A 13,692-nucleotide genomic window follows, 5' to 3' on the forward strand; every position below is an offset into this window, starting at 1 on the left:
ATTTAAGTAATCAATCAAGTTATGCACAAATACTAGGTCATACACAAAATAATTACTTGATATCAAGTGTATTTTCTCACATATAATTCAGAGTTTGCAATATTAGCTCAATAAAATAAATTCTCAACACATTCAATATATAATCAGAAAATCAAAGTGCTGAAAATTAAAGAGTTAAGGGAAGAAGAGAATCAAACACAATGTTTATAGTGGTTCAGCTCTCTTGGCCTACATCCACTCTTCCCAAAGTCCCACTTTGAGAGTCACTCCACTATTTGATCTTTTCAACAGGCAAGATTCAAAGCCTTTACAATATCAACAAGCTTCACAAGGTGCTTGAAAACCTCCCACAAGCTTCACAAGGTGCTTGAAAACCTTCCACAAGTGTGTTCTCACACTTACACAACCTTAAATAGGTTTTGGTGTAGAAGAAATCACTCTCAATAACTCTCAAATACAGAATTTAATGCTAGAAGATTGAGAGAGAAGATTTGCCACTCAAGCTCAAGAGTAATTGAATGAAAGCTTCAAAAATACCACAATAAATTCACTATGAATAAGAGCACTTTCATTAGTTAGAATTGTAGTAAATGATGCCTTTTATAGGTGCTTTTCATTGCCAAAAACGTCAGCTGGAGAGTGTGTCCAACGGCTCTTTAATTTTCAAAAAACTAGCCGTTATTGCTTAGAAAGTCGTGCAGCAGAGTTGAGTCAGGTCAGGTCATAAAAATAGTTAACTAAAATTTTCACCGGTTAACTAGTTTTGTAAGATAGAGAATTTTAGACATCAAAACTAGTTAACTAATTTTTGCAACGGGTTAACTAATTTCGCTACTGCCTGACTTAAAAATTGAAATTTTGAGTTTTTGAAGAAAGGTTGTAAAAATTATTTTGACCATTCAAAAACCTTAGGAATGATATAAAAACACTTTCTAAACCCTTGAATCTAAAAACAAAATTGATTTTAGGTCTCAAATGGCATAAATTCTTCAATCTTGTACAATGGACCTAAGAACTTAATTTCTATCATATTTCTTCATGGACTATGATTCGTCTTGTGTTATACAAGATGATAAACTCCTTTTATATCAGCCATGTCAATAGAATAGTCCTTCCATCAATGTCTTTGCATATCATGACCTATAAAATCACTTCAAACACTTATGCACAAAAGGTTAATGTATATTTCATTAAGTTTTGTTATCATCAAAATCAAGCTCATTTTAGCTTACAGGGCCTACAATCTCCTCCTTTTTGATGATGTCAAAACTTAATGAATCTATGAAGATCATAAAAATTCAATTGTATAACTATCTACATATGTCATGTATGCAAGAACTTGCTTTTAGACAAGCTCCCCCTATATGTATGCACATAATCATTAAGAATGTTGAGAAGCTATAAAATAGCTCCCCCTAAAGCATCTTGAAGATAATAACATATTAAGCAATTTCCAAGATTAATTCATCCAAGATCAATTCAATCATCATACATAAGATATATCAACCATAAGTCAATCATAAAGGATCATCAACATATCTTCAATAACTTTCCAAAATAAGTCCAAAATATCTACATCAGAATGTGAACCATATAACCACTGATCAAAATTAGTTAACTAAAAATGTACCCAGTTAACTAAAAACATTATGTCAGTTAAAAAATTTCCTTATCTTCTCCAGATTTCTCCCCCTTTTTGACATCAACAAAAGGATAGGCTCAAGATTTTTCTCCCTTGTTTAAAAAACAAAAAGACACAACTTTAAAAGTCAGAAAGCATATTTCAAAAAATCTCAAGATTTTTCTTTGTTGCTAAGAATTCTGCCACTTCTCCTAAGGTGAGTGGGATCAACAAGTTTGGCTTGTTTCTGCTTCTTTGGGGTTCTTTTTCAGGTATGGGTACTTGGATTTTTGGAGGAATAGGTAGAACTGATTTTCTGGCTTGTGTTTTGGTTCTTCTAGGTCCGTATTGCATGGGTAAAGAGATGGTTGATTCAAGTATTGGTTGAGAGGCAGTAGGAACAATGTTTGGGTCTTGTGACTGCTCTTCCTTCTCTTTTTCTTATCTTGAACCATTTCTGCCTTCACTTTTTCCATTGTCACTGCTGCTGTTGCTTGTAGTATGAGATGAGGAGGATTCTCCTGATGTCTCGTTGGCAGGTTCTTGTTCTGTTTCTGATGCCTCTTCTGCTGATTTTTCTTTCTCATCATTTTTCTCTATTTCTTCAACCTCAGCTAGCTTACTTTCTTCTTGTACCTTTTCAGCAGCTTCTACATGCTCCTCTTCTTCTTCTTCTACTGCAGAAATTTTTACGCCACTTGATCCAGCAGCCTTTGCATTGCTAGGACCAGCAGTGCCCTGTGGGTAGCTTCCAAAATCTCCAAACTTTCCAAAAGATTCACCAAATAGCATTTGAGCCATCTTCTTCATGAACCACTCTTGTCTATCCAATCTATTAATCAACATATCCATCTTTGCATTGTGTTCAGCCATAATTCCCTTCTGCAACTCATGAGATTTTTCTAAAATATTCAAGGTCAATCCACTCATTTCTTTTATTTCCTTCATCATGTCCAGATTTGCTTTACTGATTTTCACAAAATCTGACATTTTCAGCTTCATTTTTTCTTTCTTCTTAGAGCTTTCCCCTTCATCTATCTTAGAACTCTTTTCTTTCAACTTGCTTAGTGGGATGTCCGATTCCGTTTCAGAATTTGATTCTGATTCAGATTCAATCTCAATCTCAGTCTCTTCTTCTTGCTTTTTGTCTTCTTTCTTACTCCTTTTTCTACCATCATCAGCCTTGAATATCTCCTTAATGGGGATAGGATTACTAAACTTCTTTTCTTTGCTCAAATCAACACCCATAGCTTGAAATATGAGAGTCAAAGGCATAGCATATGGCAACCTTCTATGCTTACTAGACTTAGCAATCACTTTAAAAATAAAAAATGGCAAATTGAATCTGATTTTGTTAACCAAGTGCCACATAATGCATAAGTCAAGGCTATTTGCATATGAGTGACTACCACTCCTAGGATTGAGCAAATATCGAATGAAGGATTGTAGAATCCTAAAATTTTGAGGCACTAAACTGATATTGGTCATTTCATTTTCAGGTGTACCCTCCGGAAAAATTGATAATTGAAATGCCTTCTCATCATATCCTTCAAGCTTCCTAGAATCTTTGAAGGTTCCAATCCTATTTCCATCATTTGGTAGGTTTAAAATAGAGGCTAAGAAATCAACATCAATAATCTGACTTTTCTTCTTAACTCTCACACTAAAACTCTCTCCTTTAACAACTTCTTTCATACTTCCATAAAATTCTTGAATCAAATAAGGATAATAATATTCATTCAACTGAGAAAATTCCATCCAGCCTTGAAAAGTAAATAATTCTTCAAATTCATAAGGCAAGTCAGAAAATGAATCCCATTTAATGTACCTTGGCTCAAAAATATTTTGTTGCACAAAAGGTTTCGAAGCAGGGGCCTTTTCCATTTTCTTCTTTTTCGCAGAGGGCTCTGACCCAGCAATACCTTTTCCCTCTCTTTTTCTTGCTCGTTCTGCCACTATCTCTATTTCGTCGTTACTGTTCTCAACTTCAGTTCCTTCTTCTCTTTCTTTTTCGGAACTAGCAGCAGCTTTCATAGCATCACCCATGAATTTTCGAGGTTTGGTAGACACTTGTTTTACCCTTGCCATCGATTCTTGAAAAATTTCAGTGAGAAGTAACGGGTTGAGAAGTAACGGGTTGAGAAGGAACAGGATTTTACCATTTAGGGATTTTGAGAAGGAAAATTAGGGATTTCTGGTTTTGAGAGAAATTTGAGGTTTCTAAGAGAGTGGAGAATCAACTTGCAGCAGAGAAATGAGGGAGTTTTAGATTGATTGAAGTGATATGCAGCAGTTACAAACAAAAAAAAAATTTCAAATTTTGAAATTGTGTACAATTTTTCATGGAGAATCGGGAATCCCTTTTTGCCAAAACCCAATTTTACCCTTTGAAGACATAAAAAGAGCATAACTATGGTCAGGGGTATATTTGCCAAAATAGATTACAAAGAGAGCCCGTTAGAAATAAAGTAATTTTAAATCAGGCGCATTTTGTCACATGTACACAGAGACAAAATTAGTTAACTAATTTTGAAACCCAGTTGGCTAAATATTATACAGGTATAAAACTAGACAACTGCAGTGAGAAAGTAGTTAACTAAAAACACATGTACGCAGAATATAGTTCTAACAACATATTTAACCAATTTATGCACCAAATTCATATCAAATGCAATAAATATCATTCAATAGCTTCACTCATGCCAAGTTCTCTTCTAATCCTACAAAAGTTTTCCTCATTTAGTGGTTTTGTAAAAATATCTGCAAGTTGTTGTTCTGTAGGAACAAACTCTAACTTAATGTCACCGTTTTGAACATGATCTCTAATAAAGTGATGTCTAATTTCTATGTGCTTTGATCTAGAGTGTTGGACTGGATTTTTAGTTAGGTTGATGGCACTAGTATTATCACACCTTATAGGAACATGATCAACATTTATACCAAAATCTTCTAATTGTTGCTTCACCCATAGAATTTGAGCCACACAACTTCCTGCAGCAATATATTCTGCTTCAGCAGTAGAAAGAGCTACAGAAGTTTGTTTCTTACTATGCCAAGACACTAAGGCATGACCTAGAAATTGGCAAGTATCCGAAGTACTCTTTCTATCCAATCTACTTCCAGCAAAGTCAGAATCACTATATCCAACTAGATCAAATGTGTTGCATTTAGGATACCATAAACCAATTGAGTGTGTGCCAATAAGGTATTTGAAAATCCTTTTAACAGCAATTAAATGAGATTCCTTAGGACATGATTGAAACCGAGCACACAAACACACACTAAAATGAATGTCAGGTCTAGATGCAGTTAAATATAAAAGTGAGCCAATCATGCCTCTAAATAGCTTTTGATCAACATCTTTACCTTTTTCATCCTTTTCCAACTTGATGGTGGAGCTCATAGGAGTTCCAATAGTCTTCAAATCATCCATCTTGAATTTTTTTAGCATATCTTTGATGTACTTGGATTGATTAATGAAGATGCCACCATTGAGTTGCTTAATTTGTAGTCCAAGGAAAAAGGTAAGTTCACCCATCATGCTCATCTCAAATTCATTTTGCATCATCTTAGAGAAGCTTTTACATAGAGAAGCATTAGTAGCACCAAAAATAATGTCATCAACATAAATTTGAACGATAAGCATATCATGTTTATGTGTTTTTGTGAAGAGTGTGTTGTCTACTTTTCCTCTTTGGAAACCATTATCTAAAAGAAACTTACTAAGCCTCTCATACCAAGCTCTAGGGGCTTGCTTCAATCCATATAAAGCCTTAGTGAGTTTATAAACATGATTAGGAAATTCATAGTTTTCAAAGCCTGGTGGTTGTTCAACATAAACTTCTTCCTCAATATAACCATTTAAGAATGCACTCTTAACATCCATTTGATAGAGCATAAAATTTTTATAACATGCAAATGCACACAACATTCTAATGGCTTCAATTCTAGCAACAGGAGCAAAAGTCTCATCAAAATCAATACCTTCCTCTTGATTATATCCTTGAGCCACTAATCTAGCCTTATTTCTAATGACATGTCCTTTATCATCCATTTTGTTCCTAAAAACCCACTTGGTACCAATGATAGAATAATTTCTAGGCCTAGGAACAAGTTTCCAAACTTTATTTCTCTCAAATTGATTGAGTTCTTCTTGCATAGCAAGAATCCAACTCTCATCGCTTTGAGCTTCATTATAAGACTTTGGTTCAAGTTGAGAAACAAATGCAACGTTACCAAAGTATTTTCGAAGTTGAGCTCTTGTCATCATCTTTACTGAAGGGCTATCAATTATGTTCACCTTTGGATGATTTCTATGATATCTCCATTCTTGAGGTAGGTCATCATGATGTGGTTCATCAATTTGGAGTTCTTCAATATTGGGCAATACTTCTTGATCACCTTCTTGATCTTTCTCATTAGCATCTTTATTGTCAATATCATTCCCAAATGCACTTCGGGGCTCAATAGGTTGACTTTGTTGCTTTTGAGTCTCATCTTTTTTTCTTCCAAAAATTTCACCTAGTTCATCATCATCACAAACAATCTTTCTTTCCAAGAAGTTGTTAGTTTCATCAAATATAACATGAATGGTTTCCTCAACTAACAAAGTTCTCCTATTAAAGACTCGATAAGCTTTGCTATGCATTGAATATCCTAGAAAAATACCTTCATCTGATTTTACATCAAACTTTTTGAGATTATCTTTCTTATTGTTCAAAATATAACACTTACAACCAAATGCACGAAAGTAAGAAATGTTAGGCTTCATCCCTTTCCATAATTCATAAGAGGTTTTCTTTAAGAGTGGCCTAATTATTGCTCTATTCAAGATATAGCAAGCAGTGTTTATGGCTTCTGCCCAAAAATATTTTGGAAGACTATGTTCACTAAGCATTGTTCTTGCCATTTCTTGTAAAGTTCTATTTTTCCTCTCTACAACTCCATTTTGTTGTGGGGTTCTAGGAGCTGAAAAGTTATGAAAAATGCCATTGTTTGAACAAAATTCATCAAAAGATTAGTTTTCAAACTCTCTCCCATGATCATTTCTAATGGAGGAAATGGCTAAGCCTTTTTCACTTTGTACTTTCTTACAAAAAGATATAAATATACTAAAAGTTTCATCCTTATGTGCAAGAAAATATGTCCATGTATACCTAGTGTAATCATCTACTATGACCAAGGTATACGCTTTACCACCAAGACTAATAGGTGTAATAGGACCAAACAAATAAAGATGTAACAACTCAAGAGGTCTAGATGTTGAAATAACATTCTTTGATTTGAAAGAAACTTTGGTTTGTTTCCCAAGAGAACAAGGCTTGCAAACATGGTCTTTTTAAAAGTTAATTTTTGGCAAACCTTTAATAAGGTCATATCTTAAAAGTTTTGAAATCATATGCATACTAGCATGACCAAGTCTTCTATGCCACAACCAACTATCTTCTTCAAGAGATACAAGGCATCTTTCATTTCCATTTTCAATAATATTCAAATCAAGCAAATATATATTTTCACTTCTAGGTGCAATGAATAATGTATGATCATTATGCAAACTTCTAATCTCACAATGTGTAGAATTAAAAGTAACTTTGTAACCTTTATCACATAATTGACTTACACTAAGGAGATTGAATTTCAAACCTTCAACTAATGCGACATCCTTTATGCTTGGATTTTTCCCAATAGAGCCACTTCCAATGATGTAAGCTTTGCCTTTGTCCCCAAATCTCACATGTCCACCACTTTTCAAGGTGAGGTTTGAAAATTTTTCTTTGTCTCCAGTCATGTGTCTTGAACAAGCACTATCAACATACCATTTTTCACACTCTTGCTTGCTTCTAAGACATACTTGAAATTTATTAACTATTTCTTAGGTACCCAAGCAAGTTTGGGTCCTTGAGGGTTAGAGACATTAGGAATTGTTCCTTTAGGCACCCATATCCTTTTTACTTTTGAGGAACCTTTCCTTATGGGACAATGACTAACCATATGACCATTTTGGTTACAGTAAAAGCAAATGACATTTGATAATGAATGAGATGAAGCTTTTATAAAGAAATTTTTGTATTTTCCATAGTGCATGAATCCATCATAACCAAGACCAGATTTTTGATTTGATAATCTTTGAGAACCAAGTAACGTATCAAGAATTTGTGTGCCATTTGTGAATTTAGCTAAATCATTGGTCAAAGATTCCACCTTAGTTTCTAAAATCCTGTTTTTCTCAATGAGTTTTTCACAAGCAATTTTTGAATCTTCTAACTCCTTATTCAGCTCATCAAACAAGAGCATTTGATTTTTATAAAATTTATTTTCTTGTACAACAATGCTCATAGAATCATTTTCAGCTCTTAAGGAAGCAATTTCTTTATTTAAAGCAGAACATTTTTTCTTATAAACTTTGTATTCTTCATATAATTTGGCAAATGCTTCTTCATAATCCTCAATACTAAGAGAGTCAGAATTATTTACCTCAGTGTTGATTTCTCTTTGTTGGGAACTTTCTGGTTTATCCTCTTCTAGAGCCATGAGACAAATGTGTGCAACCTCCTTGTCACTAGAGTTATCACTTGAGGAATCATCACTATCCATCCAGCCAGCAACTAAGGCTTTCTTGCTCTTGTCCTTTGAATTCTTCCTTTTCAGTTTAGGACAATTTGGCTTGATGTGACCAGGTTTGTTGCATTCAAAGCATTTAATCTCACTTTGATCTTTGCTTGTTTCACCTTTGGGAGAATATTTCTTCAGGAATTTCTTATATTTTGAACCTCCCTTTTTGAATGCTTTCTTGAATCTTCTTGTAATCATGGCAAGATCATCTTCATCACTTGAACAATTGGAGCTGTCACTTGAGGCAGCCTTAAAAGCTATAGTTTTCCTTAATTCATCCTCTTGGCTTGACTTTAAGGCAATTCCTCTCTTTTTCTTTTCATCATCTACATTGCTCTTGCTCTTGTCATAAAGCATTTCATGAGCAATAAGAGAACCAATCAGCTCATCATAAGTGAATTTGGAGAAATCTTTGGTGTCAAAGATCACCGTAACTTTTGTTTCCCATGATTTAGGTAGTGACCTCAAGACTTTCTTGACTAACTCTTCTTCAGTGAATTCTTTTTCAAGAGCTTTGAGAACATTCACCGGATCGAGAAATCTTGTGCTCATTTCTGAATTGGTTTCTCCAGGTTTCATCTCAAATAGTTCATATTCCCGAACAAGCCTATTTGCTTTTGATTCCTTCACTTGATTAGTCCCTTCATATGTGACTTCAAGTTTATCCCACACTTCTTTTGCAGATGCACAACCTGAAATACGATTATACTCAGTTGCATCAAGTGCACAATGAAGAATGTTTAAAGCTTTAGCATTTGAAGAAACTTTCTTCCAATCAAGTTCATTATATTCATCTTCTAGTTTTTCTCTATAACCATCAGCATGCAATTCTAATGGAATTTCAGGACCTTTAACAATTCTTTGCCATGCTTCAATATCAACAGATTGAATAAAATTTCTCATCCTCACTTTCCAAAAAGAATAATTAGAACCATTAAACAAAGGTGGTCTAGTGATAGAGTGTCCTTCAGCTAAAGGTGCAGGGATACCAGCTGTGTTAGATGTGCCAGCCATTATAGGATCTCTCCAAGGTGTTTAAACCTCAAGCAAGAGAGACAAGCTCTGATACCAATTTGTTGTCCCAAAGAAAGTCACCAAGAGGGGGGTGAATTGGACACTTTAGACAATTTTTCAGTCCTTGTTCAAGACTTAATGAAAAATTGAGGCTTTGCACTTCTATGTATATGTATAACTCTGTTCCTAGGATGTAATTTAAGTAATCAATCAAGTTATGCACAAATACTAGCTCATACACAAAATAATTACTTGATATCAAGTGTATTTTCTCACATATAATTCAGAGTTTGCAATATTAGCTTAATAAAACAATTCTCAACACATTCAATATATAATCAGAAAATCAAAGTGCTGAAAATTAAAGAGTTAAGGGAAGAAGAGAATCAAACACAATGTTTATAGTGGTTCAGCTCTCTTGGCCTACATCCACTCTTCCCAAAGTCCCACTTTGAGAGTCACTCCACTATTTGATCTTTTCAACAGGCAAGATTCAAAGCCTTTACAATATCAACAAGCTTCCCAGGTGCTTGAGGACCTTTACAATGTCTTTGCTTCCCACAAAAGACCACAAGCTTCACAAGGTGCTTGAAAACCTTCCACAAGTGTATCCTCACACTTACACAACCTTAAATAGGTTTTGGTGTAGAAGAAATCACTCTCAATAACTCTCAAATACAGAATTTAATGCTAGAAGATTGAGAGAGAAGAGTTGCCACTCAAGCTCAAGAGTAATTGAATGAAAGCTTCAAAAATACCACAATAAATTTACTATGAATAAGAGCACTTTCATTAGTTAGAATTGTAGTAAATGATGCCTTTTATAGGTGTTTTTCATTGCCAAAAACGTCAGCTGGAGAGTGTGTCCAACGGCTCTTTAATTTTCAAAAAACTAGCCGTTATTGCTTAGAAAGTCGTGCAGCAGAGTTGAGTCAGGTCAGGTCATAAAAATAGTTAACTAAAATTTTCACCGGTTAACTAGTTTTGTAAGATAGAGAATTTTAGATATCAAAACTAGTTAACTAATTTTTGCAACGGGTTAACTAATTTCGCTACTGCCTGACTTAAAAATTGAAATTTTGAGTTTTTGAAGAAAGGTTGTAAAAATTATTTTGACCATTCAAAAACCTTAGGAATGATATAAAAACACTTTCTAAACCCCTTGAATCTAAAAACAAAATTGATTTTAGGTCTCAAATGGCATAAATTCTCCAATCTTGTACAATGGACCTAAGAACTTAATTTCTATCATATTTCTTCATAGACTTTGATTCGTCTTGTGTTATACAAGATGATAAACTCCTTTTATATCAGCCATGTCAATAGAATAGTCCTTCCATCAATGTCTTTGCATATCATGACCTATAAAATCACTTCAAACACTTATGCATAAAAGGTTAATGTATATTTCATTAAGTTTTGTTATCATCAAAATCAAGCTCATTTTAACTTACAGGGCCTACAAATATAATTTTTTTTATAATATAAAAAATAAATCTCAGTTAATTATGAGTGTATCGAGTGCATGTAATAATTTTTCTAGTAAGCATAAGCTTTAATCTTGCATTGCAAAACAAAAAAATTGTGGCCAATCTTTTTTCCATTATAGAAAATATTTATAAGAAAATAATTTAATTAAATTTTGATATAATCATATTTCTTTATGTTTTATTAAAATTAAAAAAAATTAAATTCTTTAAATTTAAATATAAAAATTAATTAAATTCAATTCTAATAAAATTCTGATTTTATTAATATATAAAGTTTTAATAGATGCCAGAATATTTTATAGTACCAAATACTTTTCAAGAGGGTTGAAAATGGTTAGATCAAAATGTTGATGCATACATGCTACTTAAAAAAAAAAAAAAAACAAATCCTAACGCTCATTCCAATTAAGATGAGTACACATTGTAGATTTATAAAAACTAAGAATTAATTGATTTATATGAAAATTTAATATATTATATATGTGATGAGATTCATATAAATATATTTATTCTTGAATTTATGATGGATTCCTTTCATTATTGGACTTCCCATCTAGTGGACCATTACCACATAAGATATTCATTGTCAAATCAAATATGCTTCCAAAGATAAAGTTCATTCTCAATTATGTGCATATTTTTTTTATTTAATTTGAGGATTAGATTCAAAATTATAAATTGTTATGAATTAAGAAATTTCAAATTGAGACAATAAAAAAATAATTTTATGGATAAAGCAAATTCTTCAATAACAAACAAATCCAATACAAATAAGAGTCAAAATCCAACACCCCACAATCCTAAAAAGTAATATAATCAATAAGAAAAACTAATGCACTGAGAATAATAATAAAAAAAAATTACAGAGTTGATAAATTCATAAACCCAGAAAAAAAAAAAAAAAAAGAAAGAAAAGAAGCAAATGAGTATTATCATGAATTTCTTGGATATCAACAAGGGATATGATCAGTGAACCATTTAAGTATTTTGAAAGGCAGCTTTATGAGTTCCAGTGCAAAATTCACCAGACCAGCACAACATACACAACATGGGCACAAGCAACTGAATATAGTCCTGCCATTGGAGAAGAAAAGAACAGAGATCAGTCACCCAATCAAGCTATTTTAACACAAATTTATGAAAATATGTAAAATTATGATATGGGTTTTTTCTTCTAAAGGATCAAAATTAGTAGTGAAAAGGGAAAAGGTGAAAGAAAAAATTTCAGATTTGGAAGAGAACACACCCAATGATCCAGAGAACAGCACCAACAAGAGACAAAAGCAGAGCAACCAAAGCAAATGGCAGGCCCAGCAAGAACCCCAATGGTCTGCAATCTCCCATTTCTTGCAAGCTAACTCTTTCTTCTTCGTCTCTGTTTCGAAGACTCGATTCTTGGAAGAAGAGGAAAGAAAGAAAGAAATTTATATAGAGCGGGCAAGCTACGCTGTGCTGAAATTTATTCAAAAAAGTAATTTTAAATCTCTAAATACAATATTAAGTAAACACTTAATTTAGTTTTTGAGTGTCGTAAAATTTTAATATATTCTATTTATCTTTAATAAGAATTAAGTTTTTAATTTTTGAGTTTTATTTCTATTAAGAGAATAGTTTTTCTATTAAAAATTTATTATTAGCCAAACATATATCAAAATGATTCAATTTAAATTAAAAAAAAAAATAAATTATTATAAATATTAAAATTATAAAAAATACTAAATTTTAATAGAATAATTATTTATTTTTTAAAAAAATAAAATAGTTATTGTCGTGATTTCTTGATTGGGACTCTAACAATTGCTTGGAATCAATAGACAAGAGAAATGAGATCAGCGACTTAATCGTCCCTCCAACGCTTAAAACAGTAAATTGTAACTTTCAAGAGTGAGAAACTGATTTTTTTTTTTCTTTCTTTAGAATTGATCCCTTTTGCACATTTTAGCATTGCTCTTTGCTTCCAAAAAAAGTATTTTTATGGAATTATTTATTCACTTCTGCATAAATGAAAGACACATACTTAAAATTAACCCACTTTTAACATAATAACGCTGAAAGAGATTTATAAAATTATCAAATTTAAATTCTAGTTGAAACTAAGTAAATAAAAAAGGACAATATAATATATGCTTACATGAAAGAGAAATATTTAGGCTTTGTTTTAAATAAAATATTTATAAGAAAATAATTTAATTGAATTTTTACATAATCTTTATATTTTTTAAATGAATTTTTTTAAATTAAAAAAAATTAAATTCTTTAAATTTAAATATAAAAATCAATTAAATTAAATGTAACACTCCTAATTTTCAAATTTACTATTTTGTAGGTAAATATTAATATTTTATTTTATTTAAATTTTAGAAAATTATTTGAAATTTTTCGGATTTTATAAATCGGGTTCGATTTTTCGAAAATATAAAACTTTGATGATTTTTAAAAATTAATTTAAAGACCACGTGGCAAAACTAAAAATATATTTGAACTCTAAGAATTTTTCTGAGTTTTTTAAAATTTTTTCGAAATTTTTAGCCTCGTTTTCGGTCCCAAGACAGAGTAAAAAATTTAAAATTTTGTATCTTGAATTGGACCGGTTGAATCGAACCAGACCTTATCGGATCTGTCGAATCGGACCGGCCTTTTCTTTTCTTCTTCCTTTCTTCCTCGGGCGTTCCCGTCCCTCTTCCTCTCTCTCCCATTTTCTCTCTCCTCCCTCATCTCCACGCCGCGCCGCCGCCACCCCAGCCTACCCACCTCGCCGGCGCGCCACCCTAATGCTTCCCCACGATCGGCCGACGCTCCAGGCGGCAGAAAAATGCGGGCGAAGACCCACATGTGCGCGTGCGCCATTTCAGCTTCCCGCCCAAAATCCGGTCGATCCGGCCACTGTTTAGGCCGGGTCTTATGTCTAAACTCATCTACACTTCGAGAGTTTTCCATAGACACCAAGAACACCAA

General features: G+C 32.7%; 2 protein-coding genes across 2 annotated transcripts; both read right to left on the reverse strand.

Moving 5' to 3' along the window:
* Positions 1-2,062: 2,062 nt before the first annotated feature.
* On the reverse strand, positions 2,063-3,709 carry LOC131169434 (uncharacterized). The gene has a single exon (XM_058128663.1). It carries the CDS (start codon positions 3,707-3,709, stop codon positions 2,063-2,065), a length of 1,647 nt encoding a protein of 548 aa, XP_057984646.1.
* Positions 3,710-11,440: 7,731 nt separating this feature from the next.
* Positions 11,441-12,198, reverse strand: LOC131169559 (signaling peptide TAXIMIN 2-like). Its single transcript, XM_058128746.1, has 2 exons — positions 11,984-12,198; positions 11,441-11,811 (listed from the first exon to the last, which is right to left on the reverse strand). The coding sequence occupies exons 1-2, from the start codon at positions 12,079-12,081 to the stop codon at positions 11,688-11,690; spliced, it is 222 nt and encodes a 73-aa protein (XP_057984729.1). The 5' UTR covers positions 12,082-12,198; the 3' UTR covers positions 11,441-11,687.
* Between the last annotated feature and the right edge of the window lie 1,494 nt (positions 12,199-13,692).

This window comes from Hevea brasiliensis, chromosome 10 (genome assembly GCF_030052815.1).
Source record: "Hevea brasiliensis isolate MT/VB/25A 57/8 chromosome 10, ASM3005281v1, whole genome shotgun sequence".
NCBI classification, from domain to species: Eukaryota; Viridiplantae; Streptophyta; class Magnoliopsida; order Malpighiales; family Euphorbiaceae; genus Hevea; species Hevea brasiliensis.